This window comes from Gobio gobio, assembly GCF_949357685.1.
Source record: "Gobio gobio genome assembly, chromosome: 13".
NCBI classification, from domain to species: Eukaryota; Metazoa; Chordata; class Actinopteri; order Cypriniformes; family Gobionidae; genus Gobio; species Gobio gobio.
The window spans coordinates 52,444,939-52,467,850 of record NC_137106.1 but is presented as its reverse complement, the minus strand read 5'-3'; the positions used below and the strand labels follow the sequence as shown (position 1 = coordinate 52,467,850).

Sequence of the window (22,912 nt, the reverse complement as noted above, 5' to 3'; positions counted from 1 at the left end):
TTACCTCCGTGAGTGTGTAACTTTTAAATAGTCCAATCGAATTTGACAATGTAATATTGTAGTGTTTATCGGTGCACATTATTATTGTGTTAATAATCTTGAGTCAGAATAACTTCATCTCTTCTCTGATGACGAGGGCGGGGCAATCTGTAACTCACATGAGATCGGCCAATAGCAAACCACAACCATCCAATTAATTCCCCACGAATCAAGCCCCGCCCTACATTTGTTCTTGTTTGGGAGGCGATTCACTCAGATATACGACATAATAGGGACGAAAAGACCAGCGCAACATCCCTTCCATGGCTTTAAATCAACAGCTTTATATTGATTACAAGTTTGGGAAGACGGTGCATGTTGTGTTTGCACATTATAAGCATCCAAATCAGCAGCATTTACTGTGAACAGAGCCACTCGGAGACGCTGAAAACACCGGATCATGAGCTGCTCGCTGAAACACACAGCGCATGTATTTCATGCCGACTTTAAAAAAGTGCAGCTTCTGGTGCAACGTGATCAAATTAAAAGGGTGAAGTTTGTAAAACAAGCTTTGAAGTTGGCTTGAGAAAGCTAGACCTGAAAGTTTCAAGTAGCTTTAGCAGGTTTAAGTTTTAAGGTTTTAAGTTTTAGTTTAGTCATTTTAAAAAGTTAGATTTTTTGACAGACAGACATTCAGATGGATGGATGAATAGATAGATAGATAGATAGATAGATAGATAGATAGATAGATAGATAGATAGATAGATAGATAGATAGATAGATAGATAGATAGATAGATAGATAGATAGATAGATAGATAGATAGATAGATAGATAGATGGATGGATGGATGGATGGATGGATGGATGGATGGATGGATGGATGGATGGATGGATGGATGGATGGATGGATGGATGGATGGATGGATGGATGGATGGATGGATGGATGGATGGATGGATGGATGGATGGGTGGATATAATGATTTACCACTAGTCAAGTGATCTTTATTTCTACAGCGCTTTTTACAAATTACAATCACTTCAAAGCAGCTTCACAGTACTAAATGAATATAAATAAATATGAATAATTAATGTTGTTAAATTAATTAATTATGAAACATACATTTTCAGCTGTAAAGCAGCTCTATGTTGCTATTTGGTTGCTAAGGTATTTGGGGTGGTTGCTAGGGTGTTGCTATGCGGTTGCTAGGGTATCCAAGGTGATTTCTAGGGTGTTGCTATGCGGTTGCTAGGGTACAGATCGCGTCAAACAGCTTCACAGTAATAGATTGATATAAATAAATATTAATAATTAATGTTGCTAAATTCATTATTTATGAAACAAATTAATTTTGACCTATAAAGCAGCTCTATGTTGCTATTTTTGTTGCTAGGGTATTTGGGTTGGTTGCTAGGGTGTTGCTAGGGTACAGATCGCTTCAAAGCAGCGCGGCTTTAAAACGAGGCCACTGGAGTGCCAGCCAACTACATTTACGGCTCTAACACGGCTGGTGTGGTTCCTAGAGTGTTGCTATGCGGTTGCTAGGGTACTTGAGGTTGCTAGGGGGTTGCTATGCAGTTGCTAGGGTACAGATCACTTCAAAGCAGTGCAGCTTTGACACGAGGCCACCGGAGTGCCAGCCAACTACATTTACGGCTCTAATAAGGCTGGTGTGGTTCCTAGGGTTTTGCTATGCGGTTGCTAGGGTACTTGAGGTTGCTAGGGTGTTGCTATGCGGTTTCTAGGGTACAGATCACTTCAAAGAAGATACAGATCGCTTCAAAGCAGCGCAGCTTTGACACGAAGCCACCAGAGTACCAGCCAACTACATTTACGGCTCTAACACGGCTGGTGTGGTTCCAAGGGTGTTGCTATGCGGTTGCTAGGGTACTTGAGGTGGTTGCTAGGGTGTTGTTATGTGGTTGCTAAGGTACTTGAAGTGGTTGCTATGGTGCTGCTATGTGGTTGCTAGGGTATTCAAGGTAATTTCTAGGGTTTTGCTATGCGGTTGCTAAGGTACAGATCGCTTCAAAGCAGCTTGACAGTAATTAATAAATTAATATAAATAAATCTTTTCAGCTATAAAGCAGCTCTAGAGAAGACAATAGTCATTTTTCAGCCCAATTCAGTTTAATGTTGATAAGATTCAATTTAGTGACAATGTTGCAAAGTTAGTGGCATCATTCATCTCAATTTATTAAAATCTGATAGTGTAAGGTGCACTGAATTGATTATATTGCTGATTGCTAGTCTTTAAAACCCCACAAAAAATTATATGTATAATTTCTAAATTGTATTTTATCTATAAGAAGCTTCAATGTGCAGAACTACCTGCAGTGTACAACTATTATTATTATTATTATTATTATTATTATTATTATGTTACAAAAGAGCATCCTGCCTGCCGTTGAACTACTTTTATCTCTCGGCATCAGTGTTTCTCAGGACCAAATCTAACTTATTTAATGAATTATGCATGCCTTTATTTATGGCAATGGATTAGTAGAGATAGCGTGCAGTTGTGCAGATATGAACGAAGCGGTCAGTAACCTCATATACAGAGCGTGTACATTATCAGCGCTCTTCTGCTTTCTGAAATATTCCTCAAACGCTTCCATCCCCCATTCCCAACTTATGCAATTATGTTAACATTATTGCACAGATCAAGCGGAGGGTCCCAAGATGTATTAAATAATTAGAAATTCAGCTTTTTATCTGGGTTATACAAATCAGTATGCAAATGTAGCAGATCTCTTTGGGTTTGGGGTAAATAAAGGTGTGGAAATGAGTGTGATAACGACTGAACCTCTTCCTGTTTTCCCATTTGTTGTCGCGAGCAGCTAAACAGCTCTAATCAAACACATTTCCTGTGCGATTCCACATTTCGGCTCATGAATTGGTTTTCCCACAGCTAGAGCGAGCAGAGATTCGTTCCTCCTTTATCCTATCATATTTTCTGGAGAAGGAAAGGCTGAAACTTCCTATTCTGGGATGTGTCCCTGTGGGATCATTACGGCAGGATACGTCTTGAATTGCAGTGTTGGTAAGCGTATCCCGGCTGTCTGATTGGCACACTCTGTGTGCAGATGAGCCGAGAGAGACGGATGGCTCTTATTGCCTCTGAAACACGCTCCGAGGTCCACATCACCTCTTCCTGTCTGGCCCAGTTCAACAAACGGCGATTTGGACCAGGCCTTATTTGACTTATGCTTAAAGGAACACACCACTTTTTTGAAAATAGGCTAATTTTCCGTCTCCTCTAGAGTTAAACAGTTGAGTTTGACCATTTTTGAATCCATTCAGCCGATATCTGGGTCTGGCGGTAGCACTTTTAGCATAGCTTAGCATAGATCATTGAATCTGAATAGACCGTTAGCATCTCCGTCAAAAATGACCAAGGAGTTTGGATATTTTTCCTATTTAAAACTTGACTCTTCTGTAGTCACATCATGTACTAAGACTAAGTTGTGATTTTCTAGGCCGATATTGCGGGTTGCAAAGTGCAAGGTTTTGAAAATGATGCCTTTACCATCTCCATGCAAACAACAAAAACATGACGTCTTAGTGAAAACTGTGATGTCGAACGCGTGTGTATTACACATAAACTGTAAATAAATATGAATGTAGTGTCCGTGACGTCACCCACAGGATCTGAAGAGCAGTTCTGAAGAGTAAAGTCGGGTCGAGCTGGCCGTCGCCATCTTGTCATCGTGTCACTCCCAGATAACAGAAAATGGGCAAAGAGGCGGGACGTGGGCGGAGCTGAGGTGACGTGATGACTAACAGACAGCAGACAAACCACAATCCACCTGTCACTCAAAGTGGCCACGCCCTTAATTATGCAGAACTTTAAGGCTTTATATAATGTAAACGAATGAGTTATAAAATAATTCCCCCCTCACAGTCGTCATGAAGGGCAACATTAGCCGTACAGACCAAAAGCACAGTTTGTCCCAGACTGTAAACATGTGTTCTTCTGCTGTAAAGTTGGCCATTTTAACATGAGCTCAATGAGATTCTGCTCCTTCTGGAGTCTGTCTCTAGTGGCCAGTCCATCAACTGCAGTTTAACTCACTTCCGTATCGGCTTCAAGAGAAACTGCAGGAGGAGCCGCTTGGTATTACATGTTCAGTTTATAGGCGCGTCGTGTTTTTTTAATACCCTGGTTAGTGTCGCACAATTGGATGGACAAAAATGAATTTTTCTGACAAAAATTTGTAATTTAAAACGCTTTTGTTTGAAGGGCTGCAAAATTTGACCAATTATTTTGTTTTTATATCAATTTGACTATAAAATCCAAATAAAAAAATATTTAAATGTTTAAAATAACACCTATTACTCTTGTAATATTTCACTGTAAAATAAAAATGTATATTTATTATAAGAACAAAATAATATAATATTATTAATGTTATTTAGTATTTAAGTATAACTGTAAAATTGCAACACTAATATTTATGGCTGTCTTAATTCCTTAATTTTCAGACATTAAAGTCACCATGAAATCAAAAATGGCAATTCTTTATTTTATATTAAAAAAAAATGTATATATATTGTTTAGTGTGAATGATTTCTCAGTGCACACATTTTTTTTTTTATTCTTGGTAATCTTGAGTCAGAATAACTTTATCTCTTCTCTGTCACTCACATGAGATCAGCCAATAGCAAACCACAACCATCCAATCAATTCCCCACAGACACAATCAAGCCCCGCCCCTAGATTTGTTCTTGTTTGGGAGGCGTTTCACTCGGATATACGGCACAATAGAGAAGAAAAGACCAGCGCAACTTCTGTTTCATGACTTTAAATCATTGAGCTTTTATTGTAGGTGGAAAGCTAAAGGAAGGAGAGTAACTTCTCTTTTGTTGACAACATATTTATATAGATTATAGATTTATAAGCACTTGGTGTGTTTTCAAATGCACATTATAAGCATTCAAATCAGCAGCATTTACTGTGAACAGAGCCACTCGGAGACACCGGATCATGAGCCACTCGCGTGTGAATAGACACAGCGCCGCGCTTCACACTGAAACACACAGCGCATTTATTTATTTCATTAAATCACAGCCTTTGCACTTTGATAATCGCACCAAGCAATATCCCTAATACCCTAATATAGATTTATTCTGATTAATCATGTAGCCCTGACTGTAAATGGTTCAGAAATGAAATATTTCTCACTCATATCATATAAAGATTTTATTAGTAAACAAGAGGAAACTCTCAGAAATGATGCAACGCCGAAGACGAGCGCGCAATCGCTTCAGTCTCAGAATGGATCTACTCAGAAGTCCTATAAAAGTTATATTTTTAAAATAAAAGTCTTGCGATTGGAGAAGACAAATAAAGTCCCCTTCTCAACATTTATCCGCTTTCATTTCTTTGATGGTTTTTCAGGACCGGTGCCAGGCCATGGTTTGGGGAGAGCCTCGGGTCAAGTAAGTAAATTACAGTAAAATGGAAGGTCTTCCTCATCAAAATCTAACTTGACTTTTACAGGTTTACTGTCAGGATCCATTACTTCACAGAGGAAAGAGATGGAGCTTCCAACTTTACACCTGTGTTGAGGAAGGGCTCGCGGAGGTGTTTGGGGCGATGGGCGGGTCACAGCGGTCAGGAGATGACCAGCTCTGACTGAGGGAACGATCACCATGTGCTGCTTTACAAGCTCTGTTTGTGCTGGAGGGTTGAAATAAGCATGACCGAACGCCTTCAGTGAAAGCAAACCGGATCGTGTTCATCTCTGTATGTGCTTGTACACATCCATTTCATCTTTAGATAGACACTGATTTTTGCCTCTAAATTGTGAACTACAAATCCTCTTTCTGTCCAGAACCAGAATTGAACATTCATGAGAGTAGAAATCTCATTTATTATGAATGAACAATAAAACAAACCAAGATATTTCAAGAACTCAATATTCTATTTAAATATGATTTGCAAACATAAAGGGTTTACGCTTGAAATGCAAGTAAGCTGCATTCGCAAGACTAGCTCTGCATCTAAACATGCTCTTAAAGGAACACGCCACTATTTTTCACTCATTTTCCGTCTCCCCTAGAGTCAAACAGTTGAGTTTTATCGTTTACTTTACTTAATGTCTTAATGTATTTGTAAAACTATAGTTTTTATAGTATTTACTCAGAAAACACAAGTTCAGATTAATTGATTAGTTTGAGTGCCATTTTCTCAAGCCAAAAAATAAAAAAATCACCATTATGGAGATCAGTGTTGCCTCTGGTTCAGCACTTGGAACTTCTCTTAAAGGAACACGCCACTATTTCACTAATTTCCGTCTCCTCTAGAGTTAAACAGTTGAGTTTTACCGTTTTTGAATCCATTCAGTCGATCTCCGGGTCTGGCGGTAGCACTTTTAGCATAGCTTAGCATAGATCATTGAATCTGATTAGACCGTTAGCATCTCGCTCAAAAATGACCAAAGACTTTCGATATATTCGATATTTAAAACTTGACTCTTCTGTAGTTCCATCGTGTACTAAGACAGACGGAAAATTAAAAGTTGTGATTTTCTAGACCGATATGGCAGGAACTATACTCTGTGGATACCCGGAGCAGTCGATACATCTTCATACTTTATAGAAACAGGAATAAAAAGGATCTTGCTTGGAAGAAAGTGAGTGAGGAGGTCGGACAGTCTGGTGAGTTGTAAAAGCGCTCTTTACTCAATTTGAGCAATAACGTTACATATTGAGACTACAAGCTATAGCTAAAGCCGGCAAATTAAGCTTATTCACCGTATTTTAAAACAATCCATGTCAGCCATTTCACAACGAGACGAGCCGCTGGCAGAAGCCCCTCCCATGAGGCGAATTCACGTCTGTTGTGAAGTGAATGTCACGCGCGAATGAAGCGAGTAAACTCAAAATGTTCAAGCGTTCAACTACATGCGAATAGCGCGATTTATCCGCTGAAGTCGCGTCCGGTGTGAAAATGCACCGTAAAGGAGAATTAAGGCTTTTTACGATCCGCAGAAACCCTGAAAGAGCCAAACATTTGTTAAAGTATTTATTCATCAAAAATACAATTATTCATGTTAGCTCAGGTGCATTAAATAATGTTAACAGATATATCTTTTGATTTTATTAACAAATGAATTAACATTACCTGAGATTAATCAATTCTTTGGAAGTGTTGTATTGTTAGTTCCTGTTAATTAATATAGCTAACTAATAAAAGCATTCTCCGAATGTTCTCTCAAAGTTTTGAACAAGCGTTCTTCCAGTAACGTTAATAGAACGTTTGTTCAAAGTTATCTAGTCTTTAATAATGTTCTCAAAACGTGTTGTCCGTGTACCTTTTTACCTGTAATGTTTTAGTTGGACGTTCGTCGAATGTTCGTTAAAAGTGCACTATGTAAGTTTTCCGTCCGCTTGAGGTCGCCTGTTCAAAACAAAGGCGTAGTTTGCTTATACTATTTATGTAAACTGCTTTTATTTATATTTCATTGCAACTTTAAACAGGTCTAAGGAGTTTGTTGTTTTCATGTAGCCTTGGCAACTAGCCGACCTGAAAAATATGCACATGAAATGAAACTTGTTTAACTCAACCATAACATGTCAGTAACAAACTGTACAGCGTGCAAGATTGTCATTATGTTTATACTTTATACTTTCGTTTTTTGGGGCACTCTCCCTCTGCCATGCGCTCCAGTTTCTAGATACACTGAACTGATTAATTCGGTTCGGGCGAAGAGATAAAAGCCCGCCCACACTGACAATTGATTGGTTGACTTACCGAAGCAAGCCAATCAGGACGCTCTCCGTCTTACATGCGCTTCATTAGGTGCACACCAGCACACACACGCAAGGTCTCTCGCTCTCTCTCTCTCTCTGCACAGTTTGCGGTTAATTTTTACCTCTTACCGCTACAAATCTGACTCCGTTTAGGTCTGCTCTGCCGTCTTGTTACACGTCAGTAACAGCGAAACATGGCCAATGAGGGAGAGGAGAGAAGTGGAGATTTATGATTGATTGGTTAGTGTTTTGTTATTGTGTGAGTGTGACAAGCTCTGGTGTGACCAATAACGCGTGAACGCAGCATGATCTGAGGGAATTACACGGAAGTGAATCGCCAACATTAAGAAATGAGATCGCATTTATGTTTGAATCGAGATCGTGATTTTTTTTCGATTAATCGTGCAGCCCTACTTGGAACATAAAGTGTTCCCAAACGAATGTCTCCAGTTTTCCTGAACTTGTCCAGCAGCGGCGTTTGCTCTTGTGTCGGATCAGTCGGGATGGAAACCCTCAACCTCGGCCCTGTTATTTACTCACTTAATCACATCTAATCCACATCTCTTATGCCTCTCTTCTCGTCTTCTGTCAAACGCTCATCGTCTGCCCTATTCTTCCTCCTCTCAACCTGCCCTTGTCTCTTTCTGCCTAAAATCCCGAGCCTTTCGTCTGCTTATTATGCCATTAGTCGTTGGGCTCTTGCACGAGACAAAAACGAGTCCCTCTTCAATCTAAAGAAAGTCCTCGGTTCCTTTCCCTTCTTCCCGGCCGCGGCTGAAATTACCCGGCGACGCGTGCCTGCGTTTCTAATTGCGCCGGTCGTCCCCGGAGACAAGCCCCTCCCCCCGGCCTAATGAAAAGGCTCGGCCTTAATTACTCCTGCTGAACGCTGATTGTTATTGACAAAACTCCTGTGGCTCGGACAAACGGCTCTAGATTAGCTCCATTACAGGCAGCGCTCCAAGAGGAAGAACAGAGCGATAGAGGGGGGAAATTGCCATCTGACAATACAAAGTGAGGAGGGGGGACGGAGACGTCTAAGACGCTCTCTTTCTTTCTGCAACTCTCCTCCTCTTAATTCTGCTCGTGCGTTCGAGTGTCTCGCCGCGAGTGCTGTGTTTTTTAAGCCAGACTCTAAATATGTGACTTGAGGCACGCCGCTCGTGTTTCCAGCGCAAATAGCAGCGTTTTGGATGAGCTGTGACTGTTTGCCTTCACAAAGGTACATAGACTGTTCAGAGCCGATACGACGCAGCCAATGTGTGTTTAAACACCTGACGGCGTGAGAGTTACGAGAGTGATGGCGTGTTTGTGTCACTGATGGACAGAAATCTCCGTGATTCAGAGGCTGTCATAATTCATGCTGAAGATTGATAAATACAGTAGGGCTTTAACCCTATAAAGCATGACATACACTCTCAGAAATAAAGGTGCAAAAGCTGTCACTGGGGCGGTACCTTTTCAAAAGGTACACTTTTGTTCACACTTTTACTACTAATACATTTAAGGTACTAATATGTACACTTTAGGTAATAATATGTACATTTAAGCTACTAATATGTACACTTTACGTACTAATATGTACACTTTAGGTACTAATATGTACACTTTAGGTACTAATATGTACATTTAAGGTACTAATGTGTACACTTTAGGTACAAATATGTACACTTTAGGTACTAATATGTACACTTTAGGTACTAATATGTACATTTAAGGTACTAATATGTACACTTTAGGTACTAATATGTACACTTTAGGAACTAATATGTACATTTAAGGTACTAATATGTACACTTTAGATACTAATATGTACATTTAAGGTACTAATATGTACACTTTAGGAATTAAAATATACACTTTAGGAACTAATATGAACATTTAAGGTACTAATATGTACACTTTACGTACTAATATGGACATTTAAGGTACTAATGTGTACACTTTACATACTAATATGTACACTTTAGGTACTAATATGTACACTTTAGGTACTAATATGTACATTTAAGGTACTAATATGTACACTTTAGGTACTAATATGTACACTTTAGGAACTAATATGTACATTTAAGGTACTAATATGTACACTTTAGATACTAATATGTACATTTAAGGTACTAATATGTACACTTTAGGAATTAAAATATACACTTTAGGAACTAATATGTACATTTAAGGTACTAATATGTACATTTAAGGTACTAATAAGGTACTAATATGTACATTTGAGGAACTAATATGTACACTTAAGGTACTAATATGTACACTTTAGATACTAATATGTACATTTAAGGTACTAATATGTACACTTTAGGAATTAAAATATACACTTTAGGAACTAATATGTACATTTAAGGTACTAATATGTACACTTTAGGTACTAATATGTACATTTAAGGTACAAATATCTACACTTTAGGTACTAATATGTACATTTAAGGTACAAATATCTACACTTTAGGTACTAATATGTACATTTAAGGTACTAATATGTACACTTTAGGTAATAATATGTACACCTTAGGTACTAATATGGACATTTAAGTTACCAATATGCACCATTTAGATACAAAAGTGTACCTTTTGAAAAGGTACTGCCCCAGTGACAGCTTTTGTACCTTTTTGTCTGAGAGTGTATGAAAGACAAAATGTCACAAAATAAAGAGTTTGCAAGTGTTTTCTGTTTATTATCATATTTAATACATCAGGCGTTTATGGCTCATATAGTCAGATATGGTGAGAATATGGAGGAAAAACAGTTTAAGTTTATTCAGAGACTCAAACTGAGCAAAAATATGTTAATTTGGATATCATATGCTGATATTAATATGGACAAAAGGATGAAATTCTGATGCTTGTGATGTAAATAATTGAGATCTTATAGCAGATACTGACATAAAACGCATATAAATATCAATATCTGTCAATAATAAGTCTTAGTAAGATGATATTTAATGCTTAGTTTTATGATCTGTAGTTTTCAAACATATAATGCAATGCAATACAATGATGTTTTTAAACCTACCCCCATGTGAAAATAAGCCTAAAGGCCCGTTCACACCAAGGACAATAACTATAACCATAAAGATATCGTTCTCCATATCATTTCCAACTGAAGAACGATAAAAACATTGACAGCCAATCAGAATCCATCCAGCTCGAGCATTTAATGCAACAGATGCCGAAACTGCAGCACATGCATGCAATAAACAGAACGATATCTTCCACTAGTGTAGATACTAATAAATAATCAATATTGTTATCTTTTTGGTTATAGTTCTTGGTGTGAACAGGCCTTTACGTGTCCAAAGTAAGACACAATATGGACCAGAACTTATGTCACTAGTCAAAATCTGACCATGTGAAACGCCTTGTTCTGTCCATTCTGTGCTGGAGTGAGAAGAGACGGCTATTTCATCCGCTCTGGTCAGTGTGGTCATCTGATCATATGTCTCTGTAACAGTAAACCTCGTATAGGCGATCAAATGGATTGATTACTAGAACGTCAGCGCTGGCGCCACACCATACATCACGTCCATGTCACGATGATACGTCAATAAGCACATTGTCTTCATATTGACAACTGGCCAATGCACGGTTCATCGTTTCTCATTCTCAGAATGATGTAATCAAATAAGTTAATAGAGAAATATTAGTTTTATAATTATTCCAAACTGCTAACACAGGTCTCCAGACTGCGATCGAATGGGTGAATTTTGTTGTAAATGTTAGAGATCTCACTGGTGATTCCATCGCGGCGCCCAACTGATAAGAGCTGCCATTCCTGTTACATATGAGAAACATCAAACGGCAAACGAAAGCGGGACGTTTATCAGCTCGGACCAATAATAGACAGCTCAGAACAGGAGCCGATCTCGATCATGTGACAGCCTTACTACGCTGGGAGATCCAGTGTTCGCTGCAATATCAATAACATTGCTCTAGTGAGAAGCATTCAAATTCTCTGTTATAAACCACAGATATCAGATCAAACCGCGCTGATGTGGAATCCATGATACACTGGGCCATGAGCAAACAAGTTATAGAAGGCTTTTCAGTCCACGAATCACCAACATTCACCATGGATTTAATGAAGCAAGGCTAACTGTAACCATGGTATTGTGGCAGAAATAGTCAAATATATATTGAGAGTGAAATTCAAGCACTTCTCAGGTGCTTTCAAGGGCTTCACACTTTTCCTGCACTTCAAATCTCTAAATATTATAATTTTTTTATGTTATTTTATATGTGATGATCTGTAAAACTAAAAGTTTAAAGGTGTAGGAAAACTAACACTTTGTGGCAAACAAGTAGCCTGACAAGCCGGAGCCACAGCAAGATGTTGGGTCTGGGAACACACCATTGGCAGGGCTCAATCCGAGGAGCGGGATAAACGGATGTCTGTCAGATTCCCTCTGCACGCAATAGGATAGCGCTACAACCAACCAGAGCGCTATCAGTGGTGAGACAATCACAAGCGGGTTGTGGCTGAGTCCCATGCGTTTTCCCACCAGTGGAGCTAGTCGATAGATTAAACTTGTGCCGTATCCAGTCGGCAAAACTTTTTAAAGAAAGACTTCAGTGCTGTTCTTTGTTAGCAGGGAATTCACGCGGAACCGTCACAACTCTGTCGTCATTATGTTAAGCCCGCCCACCGACTCTATACATGATGTGATTGACCTGACTAGAGTTTGGTATTTCAAGCTCGCAAGCCAACGGCGAGTTGCTAGACGACCTGCTCGGGTGCGTCTAGATTTCTAGGCTAGCAAACAAGCACTTTTATTTTAAAGCTACACTGTGTAACTTTTTTAGTTTATTCTTAGCTAAAAACACTTAGTTCTTTCAAAAATATATGTGCTCATTAATGTATATTTACTTCTTTCAAGTAATAAAGTATTCTCGTAAGTTTATAATATGCCATTGTAAATACATATGGGTGAGGGTTCGAATGCGTGTCGCCATGTTGCTCCTCCATCTTGAAAGTACATTAGCCAAAGAGGGACATACCCGTAAATTCAAGCTTCGCCTTTGGCGTTTTAAAACTCGATGGCACCGTGTCCAATGTGGACGAGGTCGAACTGGAAGCCATGTTAATCTTGGACTAAATCTGCCACCGTAGGAGTTAAAACGAAATCGGAATTGAGAGGAACAGAAACTAAAATTCACTGGATGGTCATATACCCTTTCACCACTAGATGGGGGAAAATATCACACAGTGTAGCTTTAAAAACAAAAAGACATGAAATTACCTCTATAACTAGTAGATGGCGGCAGAGGAGCACTTATTGACTTATTAGCCATTTCCACTCCTTAATATATGGAAAAAAGTAGGAAGTCACAAAGTCTCATGAAAAACAAACACTTTTCTTCAAATTGTGACTGAATTAGACAGAAAACGTAAGGAAAAAGTAAAGAGCGCTCCTTTTATTATCTCTGAAGCTGTCGGTCAGTTCACTGTGATACTATAGAAAAACAATGGGACACTGAAAGCTGCCCTATGTAAGATTTCCATCCGCTTGAGGTCGCCTGTTCAAAATAAAGGCGTAGTTTGATGACGGCACGTTTGAGCGCAGACTCTTGGGACATGTGGTCTTCACCTAGGAATCGGGGCAGAAATCATGTTGATGTGATTATTAGCGTTACTGTAGTGAAGCAGAGCAGGACGAGTGTTGTGGAGCTGAGGAACCGCTGGAGCGATTGTTCATAAGATGAACGCAACACACGCCTCGCGAGCAGCGGGACTTTTATTATGCCACAGTCGGCACTTCCGCTCCTCCGCTCATGAGTGTGAGGAAACGCAGCTCTGATGATCATATTACACACATCTGAGTGTGTTGATGATGGGATGGCGTTACTCTGTGCGTTCTCTCAGCGGCTGCTATGACACTTGTTCAAACTGCAGTGAGAGGAAAGCGTTTCTGCAGAATAAAACCAGAAACTAACGCAGATATGATGTCATCGACAGGCCACGCCCCGGTTCCTCGGGTAAAATAGCATCTCACGATTTACAAATAGTTGCAAACATTTGGGATATTGTAAGTACTCAACTGAAAAAAAATATACAACACTGGCCTAGTGTTGTCTGGATTTTTCACTGCAAAAATGTTACATAGTGCAGCTTTAATAAGAGTAATGCTAACAGCCAAATCAGGTGCTGGCGCCACATCTGTAAAGCATAGCCACTGCTCTAAATGTTAGCCTGGAGCTCTGTAACATGCAGCACACAGCCGATGGATTACCTTGTATTGTTCTCTTGAAAAAGGCCTTGCAGGCTTCGCAGGAGGCCACGCCGTAGTGATACCCCGACGCGATGTCTCCGCACACCAGGCACAGGCGCTTGGGGATGGAGTTGAGCATGTACTCGCACTTGATGGATCCGGGGTCGTCCAGAAGCGTGCTGGAGCAGTCCTCGTAGCGCTTGCGGCAGGCGCTCCCCGCGGCCCCCAGGGGCCCGCCCGCCGTGAACATGGGCGGAGAGTCCAGGCCGTTGGAGTGGCTGTTGATGGCGCTGGCGTAGCCGCCGCTGGCGTCCGAATGCGCGCCGGGACTGGGGTGGCTGGCCGTGTCCACCAGAGAGGACGGACTGGAGGGCTCTGTCTTGATGTAGGAGCCACAGCTGGACGTCATGTGCCGCTCCTCAGCAGCCATCCTGTTCAGCAGCCTGAAAAACACACACTAATGTTGAGTACATCTCCAGTCACCGCACTGCGTCTCCATTCATACAGTGTAGGGATGCACGATAGTGGATTTTTGCCGATATCCGATATGCCGATATTTTTCAACTTATTCTGGCCGATGCTGATATCGATACCGATATGTTTATTTTTTTCCATTTGTTTGGAAACCACCATTTTGAGCAAAAAAAAGCTTTTTTTTCATTCTGGTTTCAGATTTCTGAGGTCTCCTTTCTAAAAGGATACTTGTTAAAAATAAATTAATGTTAATAAAGTTCTTTTTTAAAATAACGGTATATTAAAAGCGCTGAAAATAACAATAATAAAGTCAGTAATTTTTCAACCCAGACAGATGCAGTTGTAACCTAAATATTTTATTTTTGGATTTAATGTTTGTGCACATGAAGTGGGGGTGGCATGGCATCAGTTGATGCTGTATTTAGCTTCAGATAAAAACATTCACAGTTATTTTAGAGCTCCTTGGATTATTTTTTATCATCCATTTCATAAAATTTTATTACAGATTAATAAACTGTATGTAAAAGTATTTAATTTACAAGTGCCATGCTTGTGCTTTGACATCATTACTGCTTTATTTATTTAGAAAAAGAAGTAACTTCTATTTATTTGTGTATTCTACTTTTCATTTTATTACTGTAACAACATCGCCTCCGCTAAATAGGCTATATAACATTCTCCCAGTCGGGCACTAGGACCTGGAGGAGCTTCAGCTGCTGTAGAGGCTGCTGCGTGCGCTATAGAGTGGGGAGTGCGCTACGCGATTGTGCTTGTTTTTGGCTAGTTTTGTTGTGAAAACCTGGCAATCCTGCGTTGATTCACAAATTCAAGGCAGCATTTAAAAACTGACAATATAAATCACCATACATGCAATGCATTTGCTTGTTTTCACTTGAAGAATGAGCACACGGCTGACGAGATCTTATCGCTATAGAAGTCCTTGCACACGTGAGTTATTACAGGCGCATATCAACACGTTATCATATCGGCATAATTTTTTCATATCGGCCAATGCCGATTTTTATATTTTAAGCGTTTATCGGCCGATTCCGATGTTGTGCCGATAATATCGTGCATCCCTAATACAGTGCATCTATAATAATAATTTGTTACATTTATATAGTGATTTTCTAGGCACTCAAAGCGCTTTACATATATAGAAGGGGGGAATCTCCTCAACCACCACCAATGTGCAGCTCCACCTGGATGATGCGACGGCAGCCATTTTGTGCCAGAACGCCCACCACACACACACCAGCTGATTGGTGGAGAGGAGACCGAGTGATGAAGCCAATCGTATATATGGGGATGATTAGGAGGACATGATGGACAGGGGCCAATGGGCAAATTTATATATTAGTGCTGGGCATCGGTTAAAAAAAATTAACTAATTAATCGCATTTTTTTCTGTAATTAATCACAAGTTTTTAATATTTTAAGTTTTTATATTTTGATATTGTAATAATTTCAGTTACTCTCCAAATTAATGTATAAACAATTTAAAGACAGCATATTTTAAATATGTGTTGTATTGTCATGTTTTTATGAATGAAGGCCAGTCTCACTGATGTCTCTATGAAACATTAATGACGTTACATTACAGTAGAACTGAAAGCTCCCAATTTCAACATTTATTAGGCTTTAAAAAAACAACTTTTAATTTAAGTGAACTTCAAACAATCTTTACATAAACCCAAAATAATAAATGTTATATTTACCCATGGCCTTCCCTGTTAGACATATACAGAAATGTAATAGTTATCTTTCTTAACTGCATAAATAATAAATGAAATATAGATGAATCATCATTAAAGCTACAACTTTCTCTGTTCCCGTTGTTCTTTGATGAACATTAATGACAGGCATCATCAGTGCTACTGTCACTTTAAGAGCGGCCGCTGATGAACATGATGCGGATCTGACGCGCTGTCCCGCGAATCTCATTTCTTCACAACTCTTTAAGCTCATTTAAGACGTTATTTAACTCATTTAAGACTCCTAATATTAGAATACTCAACATTCTCAGTGTTGTTATTATTGTTTGTTCAAGAGCAAAAGAGAACTCGATGTGAGCAGGAAACTGACATGAGTCTGTCTATGCGTCGAGTGTGTGTGTGTGTGTGTGTGTGTGTGTGTCAGAGTGTCCCTTGATTAGCTGATATGAGACGCAGCCTCACAGACAGGACACACACACACACACACACACACACACAGACAGGACATTGGCATACAGCACATTCTCTTGTGTCTTGTTGCGCTTGAAAGCATTTACATGAATAGGAGCGTGATCATGTAACGCTAAGCAAAAATGTATATAAAAACAGACGCTGCGTTATTTGCGTTAAATATTTTTAATGCGTTAAGCTGAAAAAAATTAATCGCCCGCGTTAACGCGTTAATTTGCCCAGCCCTAATATATATATATTTTCAAATTTTTCAAATAATTCTCTCTTTGTAAACTTTGTTCAATGCAATGTTGAGCATTGAGAAGTCGCGCGCACTGTGTGAAAATTTCATCCGAAAGCGCGCACACGTCTCACAGCGCGCAAATATTGAGTTCTGTTTCAAGTCTTGCTCTTGAACAGACAAACTCACACAAAACGTATGTCAACATGTCCATCTTGATGAATATTCTAGCAGACATAGTCTGAATATGCCTTAAGAAAACTTAATATAGTCGAGAAAGACGACGCATATCCGAGCATTTGGTCTTAAAGGGGCAGTCGCCTTTACTGCTGTCTGTTTAATGTCAAACAACAAAAGACAAGGACATCACTCACTGCTCTTGATTGAAATGCTTTTGTAAGTTTAATAGGATTAATCTTTAATTTATACACTCAAATATACAATGTTATTTTACATTTGATCAATTTCTGTACCTAAAAACTAATGTTAGACGTACTTGAAAAACCTGAAAAGCATAGTTGATTTTATTAGTATCTTTACTCAATAGTATTTATTTGTGCTGCTGCTTGTATTTAAATTATATGTTCGTATTATTTTCTTTATTTTTATTTGACAGTAGTCCTTTTTTCCATGAATATAGTACTGAATACTGAACCGTACCAAAACCGTGAAACTCAAACCGTGATACAAACCGAACCGTGAGCAATCTGTGCCGTTACACCCCTAGCGTAACGTATGATAGGGGGTGCACAAAATGGAGAACATTTTCAAAGGGTGCCATGACCGAAAAAAGGTTGGGAAACACTGTTTTAGACAATAACTATAATGCCTCTCTAATTCTCGGAGAACAGTGAAGTCACACCACAACAACAACAATACAGAGGAACAAATCACTCTCAAGACTGGCCGTAAATGGCTCCAGCTAGCCTAGCTTAGCACAAAGACTGGAGGTTAATGGCTCCAGCTAGCCTAGCTTAGCACAAAGACTGGAGGTTAATGGCTCCAGCTAGCCTAGCTTAGCACAAAGACTGGAAGCAAATGGCTCCAGCTAGCCTAGCTTAGCACAAAGACTGGAGGTAAATGGCTCCAGCTAGCCTAGCTTAGCACAAAGACTGGAGGTAAATGGCTCCAGCTAGCCTAGCTTAGCACAAAGACTGAAGGTAAACGGCTCCAGCTAGCCTAGCTTAGCACAAAGACTGAAGGTAAACGGCTCAGGCTAGCCTACTACTCAATAAGTGACAAAATAACGCCAACAATTTCCTGTTTACATGTTGTGATGTGTATATTTACATCGTGTACTAAGATAGACGGAAAATCTAAAGTTTCGATTTTCTAGACCGATATGGCTAGGAACTATATTCTCATTCCTGCGTAATAATCAAGAGCTGTGAGCCGTCCCATGAGTGCAGCGGCGCAATGATATTACACAGCGCCTGAAAATAGGCTAACTTCAGTCAACATAACCAACGTGAGCCTTTGTACTAAGCTAGGCTAGCTGGAGCCATTTACTTCCAGTTTTTGTGCTAAGCTAGGCTAGCTGGAGCCATTTACTTCCAGTCTTTGTGCTAAGCTAGGCTAGCTGGAGCCATTTACTTCCAGTCTTTGTGCTAAGCTAGGCTAGCTGGAGCCGTTTACCTCCAGTCTTTGTGCAAAGCTAGGCTAGCTGGAGCCATTAACCTCCAGTCTTTGTGCTAAGCTAGGCTAGCTGGAGCCATTAACCTCCAGTCTTTGTGCTAAGCTAGGCTAGCTGGAGCCATTTACCTCCAGTCTTTGTGCTAAGCTAGGCTAGCTGGAGCCGTTTACCTCCAGTCTTTGTGCTAAGCTAGGTTAGCGGTGGGTGCGTCAGACAGAGTTATGGCATGGAGATGAGAATGATGTGTATGGATTCATCTAACTCTGAATAAGATAAAGTCACAAAAAGTCGGCATGTTCCTTTTAAGTTATTATTCATTGTGTGAATGTTGCCATTTTAGAAATCTCTTTCTACATTGTTGCACTTTCACATAAGCACGAATCAAGAGAACCTCAACTCATACGCAGGGTTTATTTTACCTCATATAGTTTCCTGATTTATTAAATTTATCATCTATATGTGATAAATATATGATGTTTTCAATATGTAGCTCTTCATCATGAAAACTGGTACAACCTCAAAAAGCTTCTCTCAAAAGATAAAAACAGCGACATTTCTAATATTAATTCCAATAATTCAATATGCTAACTTTATTTTACAGTATGTGCACGTACAGTGTAGTTACCTAAGAAGATACTGGCTAATATAGGGGTTAGTACCTAGTTATTATCCAGTTATAATAAGTATGTTTTAGTCACAGCGAACAGCGCAAACGGCCTCGTGAAGGAACACACACACTGGCTGTATTATCATAATGGACATCACTAAACTTAATGTTTGTCTTAAACCTTGTGGACACACCTGGGGGCCGGTTCCTTTCCTATTTTATATATATATATATAACAGGCAAAAAAGGCCTTTCTTACTTTGTATTTTTTGTCTTGTTTCCAATCCAAACATCTAAAAATTCTTAAATCAAGCTGCTTTTACTAGATAAGTTAAATGACATGCAATATTTGTTCTTGTTTTCTGGAAAATAAAATAAAATTGAAGTGAATTTATGCTTAAAAAATGCAAAATGATCTGCCGATGGGGTAATAAAAATAATCTTGTTTCGGTTTGGGACAGAAACAAGAATTCAAACATGAAACAAAATTATTTTTCTGACCCCACTGGCAGATCATTTTGCATTTTTTAAGCAAAAACAATTTTCAATAACAATTTCATTTTATTTTCCAGAAAACAAGAAAAAATATCGCATGTCATTAAGCTTATCTAGTAAATGCATCTTGATTTATGAATTATTAGATTTCTTTAGACTAGAAACAAGACAAAACTACTAAATAGGAGCATTTTTGCAGTGCACACATGGCAAAAAGTTAAAAATATTATCTATATCTAGAATGGCTTTATGGTATTTAGTCTATAAACACATTTAATGTAAACACAAATGCACAAAACTGCAAGTTTATGACAAAAATAGTCTGTAATTTACTCATTTAATACATGTCTACATTAAAAATGAGGGTAAATGTACCCATTAAGCTCACCAAAATCTACACTGAGACATTAGTGCACAGGATAGTGTCTTATACAGCTAGTAAGCTAACAATCTTCTGTAGCATCTGCGCTATGTTGCTAAAACTGTCTTTTGGATCTAACTGTAATTATTTCCCAGGTTCCAGGTTATAATATGCAAATGTCTAAACATTAATCTCTTAATTTTGCAGTAAGAAGTTATACTTATGGAAAATAAAGGCTTAAACATCTAAAAAAAAGCACATTTAAGGGGCTCCTCTATTTTGGTGAAAGTTTTCAGACAGTTTTCAAAATGGCCGCCAGACAGTTTGAACACATGAATGCCCATATCTCAGTGTGCAATGGTCTGATTAGCTTGACATTACAGGAGCTATACAGTCACAAACACATCAATTGGTTAAGACATCAAGTAGGATGATAAATAATTGTTTTCTTTAATAATCTGAGCTCAAAGATATTAGTCGTTTACTCTAAATAAAATTAGATATCAACCTACATTTTTGACAAAATACCCCGGTTACAGTTAGTGTTACCGCAGTAAACCCATGATAATGATGGGGAATTGTTGGTTAAAGTATTCTAACTGGACCATTTGTAAATTATGGGTGGCGGGCCACATATAATACATTTTAATAGACAAGCTGCGGGCCGTTTGAAGTTCATCCCCGGGCCGCATTTGGTCCACGGGCCAGACTTTAGACACCCCTGATTTAAGATAATGGGGTTGAAACACTTGATATCTGGCAACCCCAAGCATGTCACCAATGCAAGAGAACAGAAATGCCAAATGAAGACACTATACTCAGGGTAAATAACCAGTGGGCCAGTATTGCAGATGATTATGTTGAATGAATCTAGAAATCGTGAGTGTGATTAAAATATGATATGTAGAAATGCATAATCTGTGTTGCAATGCATTAAATCTTTTCATAAATAATTGCAACCAAAGATAAAATGCATTATAATATTAGCAGATTCCTCGCTGCATCTGAAGTTGGTTGTTTGACATGTGTTTTAATGCATTATTTCTAAAGGTGTAACACTGAATATTAGAGCTGCGGTTACAATTATTCATGAGATCATACAAGGCATAATTAATCCATTAAAATGCTTCTATAATGCATCCTATGTAAAGTGTTCGGCCACAGAAAACCTCTCGACTTCAACACTGGTCAAACATAGTCCAGCCTATAAATACAGGGGTCACGACGGGGTCACACACAGCTGTGTTAGGGGTCACAAATCAACTCTGACCATAAACCAGCACTGAGAGTTTACTAATATTTTGAATTATTATGTGTATTTTAAAATATAACAGTATGAATGTAATATAATATAGAAATATATATATTTGTACTTTTATATTTTGTTCTCATTCTGATTTTAAAGTATTGACAACACTTACAGATCATGATCAATCTTATAAATAATCACGTTTAATATCAATAAATTCATAATAATAAATGTTTTATTTAGCGTTAACTTTATTTAGTGTGAAATAACTCTGATTTTTAGTTATAAATAATGAGTATTTTTTAGGCCTGTCAAAAGATTAATCGCGATTAATCGCATCCAAAATAAAAGTTTGTGTTTACATAATATATGTGTGTGTACTCTGTTAATTATTATTTATAGATAAATACACACACAAGCATGTATATATTTAAGAAATATTTTTATTTTTATATATAAAACATTTATATTTATATAGATTATAGATTATATAAATGTATATACAGTATATACATGCAAATATTTCTTAAATATATACATGAATGTGTGTGTATTTATATATATAAATAATAATTAACAGAGTACACACACATATATTATGTAAACACAAACTTTTATTTTGGATGTGATTAATCGCGATTAATCTTTTGACAGCCCTAGTTTTAGTATTTTTTTTACTTTTAGTACACTGACAAAAAAATTCAGGTCTCCAATTGAAAATTTTCTAGTGACCGATCACATCTAAATTTTTCAGTTGGCCAAATTTAATTTCTGTAAATTGATGCAATTTAATTCACAGAAATTCAATTTGGCCAACTAAAAAGTGATCGGTCACTAGAAAATTTTCAATTGGAGATTTTACAGTGTATATTTGAGATACTATTAATAATTTTTCACTTGTATTCTTTTTCATTTTAGTTTAAAATGTAGTAATTCTGTCATGTTTTTGTCATTTTTATAATATTTAAAAAAAAATATCTATATAGCTTTTATTATTTTTATTTTAAGTTAAATTAGGTTAAAGTTTAAATGTAGTTACCTCGAATAAAATACACATTTTGATATATTTAATTTAATTTAAAGTGGCGCTCTTAGAGTGAAGTCCTGTGTTTAGAGTAAATAACTCCGTCCGCAGCGAGACTTCCTCCAGACAGCGGCTTCACACACTGATTTAATTGTAAGTGCGGGTGATGCTGGGTTCAAGGTCAGGGGTCGGAGGTCACCCTTATTTCCCCGTGCTGGTGGAGATGGGGTCAGCGTGTCAGATGAAATCTCATCGCAGCTTCACCGCCTCTCGTGTCATGTATATTCAACGCCGCCGCACCTCTGGAGCGTCTCCGGAAGGTTAACGGCTCAAATGAAGGATAAAAAATGTCTCCTTGTTAAAACACTGACCTTGTGGAGAAAAGGCCTGTGTGTGAGAGTGTGTGATGGCTGTGTTTCGAACGCTGCAGACGGACATCATGCAGAAATCACTCACTGACCCCAGGCCAGACTCTCTACACCTCAGCCAACCGCGGCTCTGTCTCTTCTCCTCCACAACTCCATTATCAACTACAACATTATCACTATATACACACACACATTTATAGCTAATACATTTTCTCAATTCATATATGTGTGTGTGTGTGTACTGTGTATAATGATCATGTATATTTGAATACACACACATGCATGGATATACTGTATATATAATTTATCTTATTTATAAATATAATTTTTTATAATT

The 22,912-nt window shown here is 38.3% G+C and overlaps 1 protein-coding gene across 1 annotated transcript in view; it reads right to left on the bottom strand.

The window, feature by feature from the left end:
* The window catches only part of esrrb (estrogen-related receptor beta), a gene marked incomplete at both ends in the record, with an annotated part of 117,380 nt that overhangs the window by 61,189 nt on the left and 33,279 nt on the right, over positions 1-22,912 (bottom strand). The window contains 1 exon segment of the mRNA XM_079832789.1: positions 13,980-14,401. Within this exon segment, the coding sequence (XP_079688915.1) occupies positions 13,980-14,401 (422 nt within the window).